The 16,195-nt window shown below is 54.2% G+C and overlaps 1 protein-coding gene across 1 annotated transcript in view; it reads right to left on the reverse strand.

Annotated features, from left to right (window-relative positions):
• UMODL1 (uromodulin like 1) overlaps positions 1 to 14,977 on the reverse strand; it is a 71,790-nt gene extending 56,813 nt beyond the window's left edge. The window contains exons 1-4 of the mRNA XM_032276805.1: positions 14,738 to 14,977; positions 10,169 to 10,411; positions 3,445 to 3,606; positions 2,306 to 2,427 (exon numbers count right to left, since the gene is read on the reverse strand). Coding sequence (XP_032132696.1) covers positions 2,306 to 2,427; positions 3,445 to 3,606; positions 10,169 to 10,411; positions 14,738 to 14,813 — 603 coding nt within the window. The 5' untranslated portion in view covers positions 14,814 to 14,977. The remainder of the gene's footprint in view (positions 1 to 2,305; positions 2,428 to 3,444; positions 3,607 to 10,168; positions 10,412 to 14,737) is intronic.
• Between the last annotated feature and the right edge of the window lie 1,218 nt (positions 14,978 to 16,195).

Genomic DNA, 16,195 nt, shown 5'->3' on the forward strand with positions numbered 1-16,195 from the left:
GGTGAACCGGTAACTGCACAGCCAAGCCAGCAGTCACCAAAATAAACTTTGCCAGCAAACCCCGAAATCTCCACTGAGAACCCCAAAGGAGGTTTGGGGAGAGCTGGAGTCCTTCTCTGAGACACACTTGAAGCCCCTTCCTGGGAGGAGATGTGGCTGGTAATTTAGAAGACAGAACTGGGAACCAGTCCCAGCCTCATCGGAACCCCTCATTCAGCAGCAGAAATGGGCCTCGGAGCCCAGCCCCTCAGGCTGCCAGAACCTTGTGCAAGGCAGGCACTTCTGCAGGGGTTCATGGTCTGGTTGGAGATGAAATCTGTGTGAGGAGGCAGCAGGTAGCACACAGCAACACTGAAAACTCAACCACCACGACGTCTCAGGCCCCATACACATCAGGAAGCTCAGGAGCCACCTCAAGCTCTTTCCATGCATGATTTAAACTCATGGCCCAGTCTCAGGCAGAGTTACGATGATTTCTTCTATTTATGTATTTATTTAGAGACAGAGTCTCACTCTTGTTGCCCAGGTTGGAGTGCAGTGGCACAATCTCAGCTCACTGCAACCTCCACCTTCCAGGTTCAAGCAATTCTTCTGCCTCAGCCTCCCCAGTAGCTGGGATTACAGGCATGTGCCACCATGCTTGTATTTCTAGTAGAGATAGGGTTTCATCATGTTGGCCAGGCTGGTCTTGAACTCCTGACCTCAAGTGATCCGCCTGCTTTGGCCTCCCAGAGTGCTGGGATTACAGGTATGAGCCACCGCTCCTGGTTGATTATTTATAATTAATGGAGGAGGCACAGAGAGGTTAAGTGACTTTCCCAAGGTCACACAGCTGATGAGTGGCAACACCAAGGCCAGGCAGTGTGGCGTTAGAGCCAGCTTCTTAATGGCCAATTGAGCAGCCCCCTCAACAAGCTAAGGGAAAATAGGAATCACTCCCAGCCCAGGCTGTTGAGGCTGAGGCTTCAGAATACCCATCCAGCAGCCCCCTGGCCAGTGGCCCAGAACAACATGAGGTGTACACCATCTGCCCTGGGCTCCCAGCCAGCTTAGCCTAAAGGCTAAGGAACGCCCCAACCCTGGGTCTGACACCAAGACCCCCAGGGACACGTGGGATACACACAAGATCTGAAGCACAGGACAGCTACACAGATGCCAAAGAAAATGCGGGTCACTTGTCTGAAAATTGTTCAGCATTTCCAGAGGCAACAGCAGCACATTAGACCAAGCTGGGGACCCTCTGAGTGCAGGCTCCTGTCAGCAGGTGGCCCCGAAGTCAGACCATCCCTAGGGAGGGCCGCCTTGGGGGCACGCAGTGCCCTATCCACGCTGGGATTCCTGAGACTGGTGGTGGCCTGAGCTCGAGAAGACATCCTGATTGGAAATCACTGATGAGGGCCAGAAAGTGTGAGCCATGTCATCCGTGGGTCTCAGCCAGGGTGTTTGTTTTCATCCCCAGGGGACAGTGGGCGATGTCTGGAGACAGTCTGGGATATCACCCTGGGGTGTGCTCCTGACTCGCGTGGAGAGGCCAGGGGTGCTGCCAACCCTCGGACCCCAGGGTGCTCTCCAGCCCCAGACTAGGGTTTCCAATTTAGCACTCCCAGGATGGTGTGAGCTTCTAAAAAGCAGGAACCAGAACTTGAGGGATTTGGGAGTGAGGCTGGTGAGGGACGAACTCGGGGCTTAGACTGTCTTTGCTGGGACTCCAGACCTCTGCAAGCTTAGGGATCCGTGCTCTCCCCCACAACGGGTGGGCCTGTGAGGGTACACACATCACAACTGATCCAACGACACACTTCAGTTGTCTGCATGTTGTTGCACACAAAGAGGTAAATAGTACCTCTTTGAAGCTGATTTTTTTAAGAATTAGAATTTGGGGCCAGGCATGGTAGCTCACACCTGTAACTCCAGCACTTTGGGAGGCCAAGGGAAGCAGATCACCTGAGGTCAGAAGTTCAAGACCAGCCTGGCCAACATGGTGAAACCCCGTCTCTACTAAAAATACAAAAATTAGCAGGGCATGATGGTGGGCACCTGTAATCTCAGCTACTCAGGAGGCTGAGGCAGGAGAATTCCTTTAAGCCAGGAGGTGGAGGTTGCAGTGAGCAGAGATCATGTCACTGTACTCCAGCCTGGGCGACTCTGTCTCAAAAAAAAAAAAATTGGTTCAGACTCAGTCATTTGGGGTCTCTAGTGGAACATCACCCTCCCCAACCCCCAGGTCCATTCCACAGCCCCACCTGGGTCTACCTGAGCAGCTGCCGAAAGCAGCATGCAGACAGCCCCTGTCTTTCTCACCTACCAAGGAGTGCAGGAGGCGTGTGTGGTTCAGGAGCCTGGGGTCCACCCGCTGGAGTTCCTTGAAGTCCATTTTCACCAGCATGGTGACGTTGTACCAGGAGCCCACGGGGTCCCTCTCTGGAGCTGCATGAGGGCAAACATTGATGATTGTGGCCCCAGGACAGGTGGAAGTCACAAGAGCCACTGGGGTGGGGGAGGGGCAGGAGAGGAAGCAAGAGGCCCTGCTCTGCATTTACCTCCCTGCACAAAGGCATCTGCCACAGGAGATGGGCGGGATGTCCCCCTGCCTGCCCCTCACTCCTCTCCATCCTGATGTCCCTGAGGACCACTGATCCCTGCTCAGGGGTGAGCTGGGCCTCGACCCACAGCAGCAGGCCTTCCCTTAAAGAGATGGGCTTAGGAGCTAAATAGAGCCTGTCAGCCTCACTATGCTGTCATATACATTGAAATGGAAAACTATTTTATTCTGTCATTATTTTGTTGATACTACAAATATTGGATAGTATGTCACACTATATATTACACAATAGCTTGTAATATAATGATATATTATCATATAACACTTGACATTGTGTATACTATCGTTTTATCACTTCCTATTATACTAATGCCATAATATATATTTAAAATATTAACTAACATGCCACATTATGTATAACATATCTATGCCATCCCATTCTCTTGTATGCAGACCCCAATCAAAAGAGAACTTTCCAGACCAGCCCGCGCATTTGAGGCAGCAGGGACCATCTGCAGGTGCTGTGGAGCTCATCAGGCCCCTGTGGCGCTGCAGGTGCAGCCAGCTTCACACCTGCAACAGATCCACCTGGGGCTCCTGCCTCCCCAGGCAAACTGGGAAATCCGCTCCGCTGGAGTGGATTTGGTCTCTGCTCCACCAAAAGTGTCTCCCCATTTCAGGGCTCCTGCAAGCGCCACGAGCTTGTCTCCCCTGAGAGTTCAGTGGCCAGGTTTTGAATAAGAAATTATCTAAGAGCAGACTCCACCTTCGCACACAGTGGGGGCTCCCGGTGAAAGGGGCTGGGCTCTAGAAACCCACGCCTCCACATAGACCACACAGCTCAGGCCTCATCGAGACCCTCCTGGGCTGCAGGTCCATGAGCACAGCCTGCAGCAGCCTACCTTGGGGTTCAGGGGCCATGCAACCATAGCCCCTTGACCAGGGGCAGCACTTCTGAAGTCCAGGACAGTCAGTGTCCAAGCTGCAGGAGGAGGTGGATGGTTCAGGCCTCTCTGGGGGGCAGACCCCGGGTCTTGATGTGAACTCGCTGGACCGATTGAGGGCTGGGAGAAAATGATACAATTAATGATGCTGGCATTAAAAGACAAAGCCCTGATTTGCTGCCCAGGGACCTGATGTGGGTGCTTCCTGGTGCTGAAGTCCGCCTGCGGGTCTGTGGCCTGTTCAGGGTCCATCCCCATGGGCAGAAACCTGCCCCACTGGAGGGCCGTTGGTTTGCCTCTCCTATCCTCTGCCCATCTGTCCTGCCAGGGCAGCTTCAGCTGGGGTCCTGGGGGTCTCTGTTTTCTCTAGGCCTCAGGAGTCCAGGTCTGGGGGTCTCCACCACCCCCTGAGAGGGCCCCTGCTGCTTGAAGTCCTGATAGCTCACTTATTCATTCATTCATTCATTCATTCATTAATGTTTGTTGAGCACCTGCTCTGTGCCCAGCACGATGCTGGATACCCAGGGGCCAGCCTTCAGGAAACATACTCCAGTGGGGGAACAATAGTGGAAGGAGACCTACAGATGCTTAGAGAGGGTGAGAGCCTCAGGGGATGCAGCAGCGTGGGGGATGGGAGTCTGGGAAGGCCGCTCTGGAGAGGGGCTCATGCCTGGGCTGGGCTGAGGGGAGCTCAGAGCAGCCCGCAGACATCAGCCGTGGCGCCCGAGAGGCGAGGTGCGGGCCTGGAGTGGGGTGTGGTGGGGGCCGGCCCAGGTGACAGTGCAGCATGGGACCCTGGGGAGATCAGGTGGGGGCGCCCACAAGATGTGCTGACAGACAGGATGGGGGTGTCAGAGAAGAAGAAGCCTCAGGAAGGCTCCCAGGTTTCGGGCCTGGCATGCCCGGGGCTCCATTCCTGAGCTGGGGAAAGCTGTGGTAAAAATGGCCTGGGGTAGACCAGGAGTGTGACGGTGCAAATGTGAAGTCTGACACGTCCACTGCTCGCCCACGTGGAGACGAACGGCAGAGTGGCAGTGGAGGCGGCCGCTGGGACCAGCCTGCCAGCTGCTGACTGCACAGCTCCCAGCCCTTCACCGTGTGAGTGCAGCTCGGACACGGCTCCAGACACAGAAATGCGCCGGGCCTCTGCAGGAGGCAAAGATAAGGAGGGCAAGAGGCCAGCCGGTGGAGTCCTCACGTGAGGTGCGCTGGTCCTAGGGACCAGACCTCAGCCAGGGCTGCAGGGGGTCCACGGTAGGCCTTCCGGAAGAAGGGCTTGTAGAGCTCTCAGAAAGCACGGCAGGAGTGTGAGAACGCATCCAAAGGGAAGCTGTCAGGAGCCCAGGGGCTGACGTTCAGGGCTCCAAGGAGGGAAAAGAGAAAGAAAAGAGAAGAAACCAAACCCCACAGGACAGGAGACAGTGGAGCATGAGCCCGATGCTGGCAGAGCCTGCAGTGTGCCCTTGCCAAGACAGCAGAGGTGGGCCCAGGGCAGGAGACAACCCCATCTGAGAAGGTGGAGCTCCAAGAGGCTGAGGGGAGCAGCGAAGAGGACACAGAGGGAGGAGGGACCCCAGTGCTGGGCCCTGGAGAAGGCCTGCCCAGCTCTGCAGCCTCCATAGCCAGCCACCCTGATGACGGGTACCAGCCACCCTGATGACGGGTGCCATTCCCCTGGGGCTTTACTCAGACCGTCCAGCTCATGCCCAGATGCATGGCAAACTCTGTGTGTCTATGGCCTGGGGAGGTTTAGAAGCATAGCCCGAGACCCCTCAGAGCCCAGAAGACCAGAGGAGGCCAGCTGGTAACTGGGTCCTGGACTCATCCCCTGCGAGGGTAGGGAAAACTCATGAGATTGGTCAAGTGGAAGGCAAGCCTCGAAAGGCTGGGTCCCAGGGACCGGCCTCTCAGGTCCCCTGCAGAGCACTTGCAACCAAGAAAGAAGGTGGCCGCCCTGCTGGGAACCTGGAGGTCTCTGCTTTGTCTCCCAGTGCAAAAAGCAAAGGCCTCAGGGTTAAGCCAACATGTGGCTAAATGGAAGGTGGGTTCCTGGGACAGAAAAGACATTTGGGGAAAGCAGGGAAATCCAAATAAAGTATGGAGTTCACTGATGATGCCCAGTGTGTCGGCTCCTTAGGAAAAATAGGCCTGAGAGATGTAAGATGCTGAGATTAGGGGAAGCTAGGGTGCACAGGACCTTCCTGCATTATCTTTAAAACTTTCCTGCAAATCTAAAACTATTCTAAACTAAAAGGTTTATTTAAATAGAAACAATCCCCCCAAAAATTGGCTTCCAAAAATAGTTGCCTACTCACCAGGGCGTGTTTTAGAGTGAAAGGGCTGAATTTTAACTGGGCAGTGCTGGGAGGCCCCTCCGTCCCTCGGAGCTGGCCGGCTGCCTGAGCGCCCTGAGAACGCTGAACAAGTCCAGCTTGGTAGAAAGTCAAAAATCTCCTTCTTCCCTAACACAATGCAAACAATAAAACACAACTGCTCAGCTCCTGGCAACACAGTTAGTCATGGTCCAGGGAGGCAACAGGGGAGCTTTCTGTGTGAGCCACAAAACCCAAGGCTCCCATGGCTGAGGACTGGATGGGCTGGGAAGGAGGAGTTCCTGTCTCCCTCCTTGGCACCTCTTTGCCAGGTCGGGACAGGAGGTTCTCATCAAAGGGCCCCTGGTCATCAGCATGCAGCGACAGGAAGTTTTGGGGAATCTCCTGGTCCAGTGGGGTCCTGGACTTGCCCAACGAGGCTGAGTTTGCCAGGAGGCTGATTCTGTGCAGAACTGGGGTGTCACTGGAATTGGAGATCACAGCTAAGTGCTGGGTTCCATTTCTCGGAATTCATCCTGAGTACATAATCCAACTTCTGTCCTGCTGCATTTGCACTGTATGATGTTCATCACAGCATTACATGTGATGATGAATAATCAGAAACAACTGAACATTAAGTGGTGAGAGCTTGCTCAATGAATGCTGACGCATTTATGAGCTCATGCCACGTGGCCATAAAAGCCGGCAGTGGGGTGACGCTAACGGACATGAAAGCTGCCATGGATAGATTGCTGAGTGGTAAAATCATGCTACAGACGTCTTGGACACAGTGACCATCCTCTTGTGAAATGTCTGCCCTGGAGGGAAGACCACGTGAAAGGTGGTTACCCACAAGCAGCAGGTTTGGGATAGTTTCCTCTCGTTCTTTTCTGTTTCCAAATTTTCTGCATGGCTCGTGTATTCATTTTTGTAAGTACATTTTTAACGCACAGGTTGTCATTGCATTCCAAATGCTGGACTGAGCAAGTTGAAAAGTCACTGGAAGTCATATCACATGTGTATTCATGCTTCCCTTCCCTTCTCTGCATAAGTCATTCCTGAGTGGGAGGAGAACGGAGGAAACACGGCTGGCGTTTTACCACTGCCTGGGGGATAGGACTCCAAGGCTCAGACCCCCAGGCGGCTGAGGGCATGTCACCCACTCAGGCAACCTGGAGGCCCCGCCACAGAAGGAGCGTCTCCTACCCTTCATGCCTCCCAGTATTTCCAGGTGCCTCCAGCACCTGCCAGGTCCAGCTTCGGGCCCTGCTTCATTCTGTACAAATCAGAGTCACAGCTCTCGACAGGTCCATCACTGAGACCGTCTCACGTCCAGCTCCAAGGAGCCAACCTGCCGCATGGCATCCCGGGAAAAGCATCCATTAACCCTTCAGGCTTTGATCAAAAGAGCTGTGCAAGCCGGAGAAGGCTGTGCTTGCCAGAATCCGGGGTGGAAATCCACCCGCCACAGGCATCTTCACGTTAGCAGCGTGGTGTCTCCAGGCTTGGGGCTGGGAAGAGATAGAGGCCCACGGGATCCAGGCCCTCTGGCGGCAGGAGCGGCAGAAGCTTCGTGGACTGTGCCCTTCACCAGGCCCCAGCACAGGCAGGGACCTTCCTGAGAAAGAACCCTGTGTCCTCGGTGCCCTGAAATGTTCCTCCTCCTGCAATCGCCATGGCCACAGTACTCAAACACACAAACTCCCTACACTAAAGTGCAGCTTGGTAAACCCCCCAAAATCTGCCTGAGGGTCAGAGAGCCCCGGGCCCACATCCCCAGCCTGCCTCCCAGGAGCTGTGCCACAGTGGTGGAGGCTCAGGCCTCCCCCAGCCTGGATCCCCACCTGCAGAGCCAGGGATGCTCGGTCTTTTGGTGCCTGAGATTGGAGGGTCTCCTGCCCTGGCTTCTTAGAAAGAATGCACGCAGGCAATGCCCGTTCCCCTGTGTCATCTCTTCCTTCCTCCTTCTGGGTCTGCCCCCTCTTCACTGTGCTAGAGTGAGCCTTCTAGAACCTGAGGGGCCATGTACTGAGGGGCTCGGGGCCCGCAGGGTGAGTCCACTTCCCCTCCTGCCCCACGTCCCTCCCTGAGGTCTCACTTTCCACTCCCTGCAGCTCCCCAGGGCAGCCCACTCTCACCCACAGGACTCCCTGACCGCAAGGGTATGGCCCTGGATTAAAGGTGCTCACTCTCTGAAAATGGAGCTGATTCCCACAAGAGGCGCTTCCTGGAGGTTGGTCTGCAGAGGGCGAGGAGGATGAGGGGCAGGTGGTGGGAAGGGGCCTCCCTGTCTTCTGGGATGGAATTAACTTGTTTGTTGCAGCCGGCCAGGGTCTCAAAGAAGGTGATGGTAGGCCTGGGTGGGGCTGGTGTGGCCCTGCCAAGGTGGGGCAAGGAGGGGCTGCCAATCATCCTCCCCCAGGGCCTCCTCCCCTCACTAGTCCTGGCAGTGCCCACAGGCAGGAAGAGATGTGGCCTTCACAGGTAAGACAGGACAGGACGGGGCTGAGCATGTCCTGACTGCAAAGCCCACGTGCTCTAAACCAAGGTGCTGTGGCCCTGACACCTGTGTCCTAATGACCCCCGTCACTCCGCCTCGACCAGGAGGGGAGGCCGCTCGCAGGGCAGGGGTGGCAGCAACCGTGCCTCAGCAAGCTAGCCCCTCTGTGCATATGGCCCTCAGAGAAAGGGAAAGTGGAATGGGGGGCAGGCATCAGCACAGGAAGGGTCTCCTTAGACCAGCACCTGAGCGGCACGGCCAGGACAGCTTCTCCCTGCCAGTGGCCCTCTGGGGAACGAATGAGAGTACAGAAGAGCCATTGCTCTGGGGTCAGCTGGCCCTGTCTGGTTTCTATTGGTGATGAAAGTGTTCTCTGGGGTCAGCTGGCCCTGTCTGGTTTCTATTGGTGATGAAAGTGTTCTCTGGGGTCAGCTGGCCCTGCCTGGTTTCTATTGGTGATGAAAGTGTTCTCTGGGGTCAGCTGGCCATGCCTGGTTTCTATTGGTGATGAAAGTGTTCTCTGGGGTCAGCTGGCCCTGCCTGGTTTCTGTTGGTGTTGGAGGTGTTCTCTGGGGTCAGCTGGCCCTGCCTGGTTTCTGTTGGTGTTGGGGGTGTTGGTCATGGTGTTGTTTGAACAATCCTGAAAGAGGAACACGCCTATTAAACAGCACACCTGGAACCATGGGGCCCTCTCTGTGCCTGGCTTTCTGAATGGGACAGCAGAAAAGTGTCAACCCTCCCTGTCATCTGTGAAATCGCACTGGAGGCTGAGGGAGGGCCCACTCAGGATGGCCCAGCAGGCAGGTCTATGCAGACCCCCTGGGGCCCTTGGTTTCTGGAGGAGGCAGACACCCTGGTTTGGGGAGTCCATGCCCCATTCTGCTGGTGTCCTGGTCTCAGGCCACAAGGAAGGGTCCTGTAGGATCCCCATGGGGACACCCAGGAGCTGGTGGCTTCTGCACTCTAGAGGTCACAGCCCTTGTGTCTCAGTGGCCCGGTCTGACACCTAGCTGGAGCCACACCCTCCCACAAGCCTTCCACAGTGGGGCTGTGAGGCAGGACCTTCTGACTATACGGAAACTCACTGCAGACCTGCTATTGACTCAAAATTAGCACAAGCACACACATACACACCCCTCCCCTGGAAGTGATCACCTGCGTGTCAGTAGGCTGAGCCCTGAGCCCCTGCCCCATCCCAACGCCTCAGATCCTGGCCCAGCATAACCACACCAGTCACCCTGGTAACTGGCCCCAAGCATCCTACAGGCCCGCAGCTTTCAACCTGCACTGAGGAAGCGGAAGGCCTTGGGCACTTAGGGTGGTGGCTTGGGGCTCCTTCCAGCTCTTTCATGTATTGGAGTTCAGAATAGGATTTCGGTGGCAAAAGCATTTCACTGCAGCTTTTAGTAAGAAAAGGCTGCTGCAGAGGAGTGCAGTGCTGCTCTCACACTCGGCGGCGCATGAGAATCACTCTGGGAGCTTTGAAAACTCCCGACACTCATGCCATGCCACGGACCAATTCCCTCCCACTCTCTCAGGATGACACTCAGGCATCTGCATTTTTAGAGCTGCCCAGGAGCCCTCTGAGAACAACAGAGTTTCTCAAAGGGGAGTCCCTGGGTCAGCAGCATTAGTGTCACCCAGGAATTTGTCAGAAAGGCCAACTCTTATATTTCACCCCCACCCACGGACTCAGAAACCTGGGGGTGGGGCCAGGGACAGCCCTGCCAATGACCCTGCTGCCCAGTCAAGGCTGGGAACCATGTTCCTGGAAGCAAGTTCTGGGCCAATGGGTGCCAATGGAGACTGTCCCATCAGGAGTCTCGATGGTTAGGGTGGCCCCGCCCCAGCCCAGCAGCCCTGGACTCACGCAAGACGCAGTAGAAGCCGAGCTGCTCATAGCCCTCACAGCAGTCAGTCACGTTCCTGGACTCGGGGACCTCCACCACCAGGTACCGGGTCCGGTAAACAGTCTTGGGGCACCGCCTCCAGGGGATCCAGCCACCGCAGGACACATAGGTGGTGTAGGATGTCTGCACAGCCTCCACCTTCTGTTCAGTGTGGGTCACGCGGTGGCTGCACAGCTGGTAGCCCAACAGGGAGAGGCCTTTTTCTAAAAGAGAGGCAAGCAAGGAGGCGGACCGAGACCCAGAGAGGGAGGGACGCCAGGATCAGGTCCCTGGAGCCGTGATCTGCAAGGCGCCCTCTGCAACAGCAAGTGAGGCCACCGCTCCCACACTCGGCAGGCCTTCAGGAGCTGCCCACCAGCCCTCTCCACAGGCCTTTTCCTGCTAGTGGGCCAGGAAGGCTGCTGCATGAGTGAACGCAGAGAATAAAGCACAAACGTAGCCTGGCCTGCTAAGAAAGCTGCTGTGAGCAAGGAGGAGACACCACCTGGCCCCACGTGTGCTTCCCGAGCACAGTGATCTCACGACCAGCACAAGAAGGAAAGAGCACAGCATTGGGATCAAGCCTCAGAGATCACGTCCCTTTTTTCCGCTCCATGTGGGCTGATTCCACAGGCCGCAGAATCTCGTGCACATCTATCTCTTGGTCCCCCTGAGTCTCAAGGTTGCCCTCTGGGAAAGGAACGTGCAACAGCTCTCTCTGCAGTGCACGCTGAAGGCCTACTGCGGCCCGGGCGTGACAATGACAGCTTTCTTTTCAATGATGTGGAAGATAAGTAAACAGGTAATTAAAGCACACGTGAGAAGTTTGTCTATGATAAAAGATCAGTTCAGACTGGGCGCGGTGGCTCACGCCTATAATCCCAGCACTTCAGGAGGCTGAGGTGGGCAGATCATTTGAGGTCAGGAGTTCAAGACCAGCCTCAGCCTGGCCAACATGGTGAAACACCATCTCTACCAAAAATATTAAAAAAAAAAAAAGCCAGGTGTGGTGGTGCGTGCCTATAATCCCAGCTACTGGGGAGGCTGAGGCAGGAGAATTGCTTAAAGCCAGGAGGCAGAGATTGCAGTGAGCCAAGATCATGCCACTGCACTCCAGCCTGGGCAACAGAGTGAGAGTCCATCTCAAAAATAAAAAAAAAAGACTGGTTCAACTGTTCAACCATCACCACTATGATCAGGAGGAGGCACAGCCACCCCTGCAGCAGGACAAGCATCAAGTTCACTGTATTGGGCCCCACGTGTCTCTCACCGGAGCCCAGTTCCTGGGCATAAGGCCCATCACCGTCCATCAACGTGACACTCGGTTCTCGAGACCCCTGGCCCCATGACATACACCACGTACCTCTTCGTCATGGACATCTTACAACCTGGTGCCTAGACTCCCCATCTACCAGGGAACCCCTAATGCCTAATTTGAATCAATTGTGTTTCTCCAAAAATTCATATGTTAAAGTCCTAAACCCCAGTAACTCGGAGTCTGACCTTATCTGCAGCTAAGTCTTATGGAGGTTATCAAGCTAAAGTGAAGACATTAGTGTGGGCCCTAATGCAATATGACTGGTCCTTATGGTAAAGGGAAATGTAGAGACAGACAGGCACACAGGGAGAAGAGGGCAGAAACCGGGGTGATGCTTCTACCAGCCAAGAACACCAAAGATTGCCAGCAACCCCAGAAGCTAGAGCCTGGAGCAGAGATTCCCACAGAAGCTCAGGAGGGGCCAGCCTGCCCGCACCCTCATCTTAGACGTCTGGCCTCCAGAACTGTGAAAGAATCAATCCATTTTTGCCATGTAAGCCACCTCGGCTGTGTTTCACTGTCACAGCAGCCCTAGCAAGTGAACACAGGGATGGTGAAGGGGCCCCTCCTGCTCCCCTGTGGCACCTAGCAGGGGGCTGTGAGTGTGTGGATGCTCCATGCAGGACGAACAGAGGGTTTGACCTACAGTGCTTGCATTTCAGATACTCAACTGGGCTCTAAGCTTTACTTACAGCCAAGAGGTGGGGGCTCAGTATTACAGTTTACTTCCCTCAGTGAGCAGCTGGATTGATTTCTGGGGAGAAATGTGGAGATGGGAGCAGAAATGATCACAAAACCTGCACTGTCCTTATTCCCTCCACTAGGGCTGCCTCTCTGAGGATTCCCTGCTTGGACCTCACAGCAACCTACCAGTGTGCAGAAAGCAGGACTCAGGGGGCTTGTTACTCGCCCCAGGAAGAAACAGGGCAGAGCCAGCCCTCAAACCAGGTGAGGGAGAGGCTGCAGCTTTGCTCTGGGCGGAACACAGGTGCTGGACCACACACTTGCCACAGAGCGACCCCACGCCACAAGTAACAAGGACTGGAGCTGCAACCTCCTCTGGGGGCTGCACCCCAAATCACCCTGTGGGCTCAGCAGGGCCTCTGGGGATGGAGACCACCTGCTGCTTGCCATCACCAAGGGGGGAGTTCCACAAAGGAATGGGAGGTGAGCTCCACAAAGGAATGGAGGCCCTTGTCGTAAGGGGTGGAACAGGACAAATCAGCTTCTGGGACCAAGGCAGCTTGGCCCAGAGCCTAGAAGTGACTTACCTGAGGAACGGGGGAATACTGCCAGAGGAACGCAGTCACCTGCTCAGTGACCACACTGAACTAGCAAAGCCTGAGGACTTACTGCACAGAGAACCTAGCAGGGTGGATCTAGCTTGTGTTTTTCCTCTTAACCTGAGCAGAGATGCCAACCACATTAAGGACACTTACAGCTCCTGGTCTCTAGAGAGCTGCCAGGGCCCCATCTAATCGTTACAGGGCCCCGGCTGGTCCACAGCAGAGCCCTCCTTCATGCACGCGTGCACACACACACATATGCACACACACACGTGCACATGTGCACACACATACACACACACAGATACATGCGCGTGCGTGCGCGCACACACACACACACACACACACACACACTCGTCTCCTCTGGAACCCAGGAGATGTTTGTCCTGTTTTGTCTTTTACATTTCATCCAAGACCACATGTCATCCCAAGGCTGGCTTCTTGACTGAGCCCAGAGAAGAAAGTGTTTAGCAGATCCTGCCATTCCGCAAAGCCCTGCAAGGGCCATCGGAGCAGGAATTGGGGGTCTTGGATTCTGGTCTCAGAGGGGGGAAAGCCTAATGCTCTGAGGCTGACGAGAGTTCTGGGGTCAGACGGACCTGCACTCACACCCAGGCTCATGAACCCTTGCTGTGTGATTCTGTGACCGTGTCACGCCTTCCAGGTGCCCTCCTCTTGTCATCTGTAAAAACACAGCCATGCCCTGTGGCTGCAGAAGGCTGAGGTAGAGCCATGCCCCTGAAGGCAGTGCTTGCACAGGGAAAATTGGGGGCGGGTAGATATGGAGTTGCTGAGGTTCTGCCCGGTGTCTTCATATACAGTGAGGGGTTCTGGAAACACCTCTTAAGACCTTCTCCAGCTTGCCATGATTCCCACCCATTATGCACCTGAACTGTGGTGCATTACCTGTTCCAATAGAGACATACATTTCACAAATCACAGTAAAAGGAAAATCCTGCTTCTGGGCGAAAAACTTTAAGCTAGTACAAAAACATAGTAGATCTTAGAAACAGAATGGACCCCTTTAAATTTCTAACTGAATAAGACAGATGTTCAGAGGAAAATGATTTCAAAGTCTGTAGTCCCATTTCCTCGATTCTGGGGTTTCAGAACTCCCACGTGTTTTTTAGCGGCTGCTGTGCCCTCCGCATGCTGAGGAAAACTCTGGAAGGAGCCCTGGCGCGGCCCCTGGCTCCCTCGGTGACTCTGCCCTTGGACAGCTGCGTGCCCTACGCTGAGTTCCTGATCCACTCTGGGTCTGCCTTTCTTTTTTGTTTTTGTTTTGTGTTTTTTTGTTTGGGGGGATTTCACTCTGTCACCCAGGCTGGAGTGCTGTGGAACAATCTCGGCTCACTGCAGCCTCAACCTCCCAAGCTCAGGCGATCCTCCCACCCCAGCCTCCTGGGTAGCTGGGACCACAAGTGTGCACCACCACACCTGGCTAATTTTGTTTTTTGTAGAGATGGGGTTTCATGATGTTGCCCAGGCTCGGTCTCCTTTTTTTTTTTTCAATCTGTAAGCAAGGACTTGAATGCACCAAGGTTCGGGAGACCTTTCCTCTGTGTCTGTAGGAGCTCACTCTTCTCAGTGGGATCCAAGGACCCAGCATCTGCATCACCCACAGACATGCAGAGTTCCAGGCCCTGCGCCCCAGACCTGCTAGCTAAGAATCTGCATCTTACTCCCCATGAACACCCAGGTGATTCAGCAGCAGGCTCCCAATGGGGGAGTCCCCTTCCCAAAAGCCTACCCAGCATTCCTGCCCCACCTCCACAGCTGCTACTGTGTGCACTCATGAAAAGCTTGGCCACCAAGGAACAGATGTCAGCTCTCAAAGCAGAGGTGTCCTTGCCTGCCCAGGTCTCAGTAGGGGGCTGTCCTCATAAGAGTCATGCCAAGGAGCCCCCCTCCTCACAAACTGCCCATGCCAAGCCCAGACCCCTCACCTGTGAAGCCGGTAGCCTGGCTGGGGCCCACAGCACTGACCAGAGCCAGCAGGGCCAGCCCTGATGTCCTGAGCATCGTCCGGCAGTGGTGGTGGCACAGGGCTCTGGGCCTCTACCAAGCAGTCTGGGTCTCTCCTATGCCAGGGCACATAGGGGCCAGAGCTGCCTGGACCCAGAAAAGGGGCCTTTCTGTCCCCTGCGCTGCTGTGGTGGCAATGGCTTCAGAGGAAGCACCGCTGGGAGCAGTCCTTTATGCTTGCTGGTTAACGCCCACCACTGCCACGGCCATTTCCCTGGGGGCACCTGCGTCTCACAGCCTATTCGGCTCCAAGCAGATGGCATCTCTTAGGAAAGGTGAGTACCCAACAGCCCAGCCTGCATCACTGGATTCCATCTCGTTGTTACGCAGAAAACACATTTCAGACCCAAATCTGACTCTCTCCATCAAACACAGAGTATTCTCTTACCCTATCATTCCAAACTGGCAGGAGAAAACAGCATCAAATCAAAGTGGTACATCGCATTCAGAAAAGTGTCTGTCACACGGTTCCACAATGCAGTTCAAAAGTCATAAAAATGTCCAGGCGCTTTGACCCAGTCCTCTCCTCCTGGAGCTTGGGCTGAGAACACGAAGCTGTGGTCACAGGGATGTACATTACTTATTATAACTTAAAGTGGAAAATTACATGATTGAACAACCACAGGAGAGTAATTACTACAGAGCATCTGGATGCAGTATTACACAGGCATTGAAATGCTCACCATGAAGATTTAGCAGCATAAAAAAAAACGCTTAACAATGTGAAATCAAAACAGCAATGCATAAAATTTCATCTCCATGAAAATGGCAACATACACATGGAGAAAACTCCAGAAAGAGCCATCAGAAGGGAAGAAAATATTTTGAAGAGTGATAAGAATATAGGTGATTTCTGTTTTATTTTGGTAACCATCACGGTGTATGTGAAGTAGGTTTTTAGATTTCATGTTAAGTTTGTTCTAGTTTATGATGTCTTTGTACCACACTGCTGATTGCCTCTTACTGGTTGGTGCTGACTGCCGAAGCCCAATTTTTAACATTGGATGAAAAAGATCTTGTTGATTTTGCTGAGGAAACATTCAGATGAATTAACGAAGATTCAGCTTGGCTGTGTGGTTCGGGAGCATAACTCCCTGGTGTTCTAGAAACAAAACAATTCCTCCAGAAGGGACCTTCTTACCTAACACCCTCACCGACGTTGCTACCTCTTTTATTCTCTGCAGACTGATCTCTGAGATGATGAACTGCTGCATTTGCTTGGTTGGTAACTAAATGTCAGATACCATGACAAGAACACAAAAAGCAGGCTGGAAATGTTCACACAGTGAAGGGGCTGTGCCCAACAGGTGTCCTCGGAAGATGCAGCCTTTATAGAAAACCAAAAGCTTCACACAGAATCAACTCATTAAAAAAGGTTT

The sequence above is a fragment of the Sapajus apella genome, unplaced genomic scaffold (genome assembly GCF_009761245.1).
Source record: "Sapajus apella isolate SASKATOON/1434 unplaced genomic scaffold, GSC_monkey_1.0 scaffold8, whole genome shotgun sequence".
NCBI classification, from domain to species: Eukaryota; Metazoa; Chordata; class Mammalia; order Primates; family Cebidae; genus Sapajus; species Sapajus apella.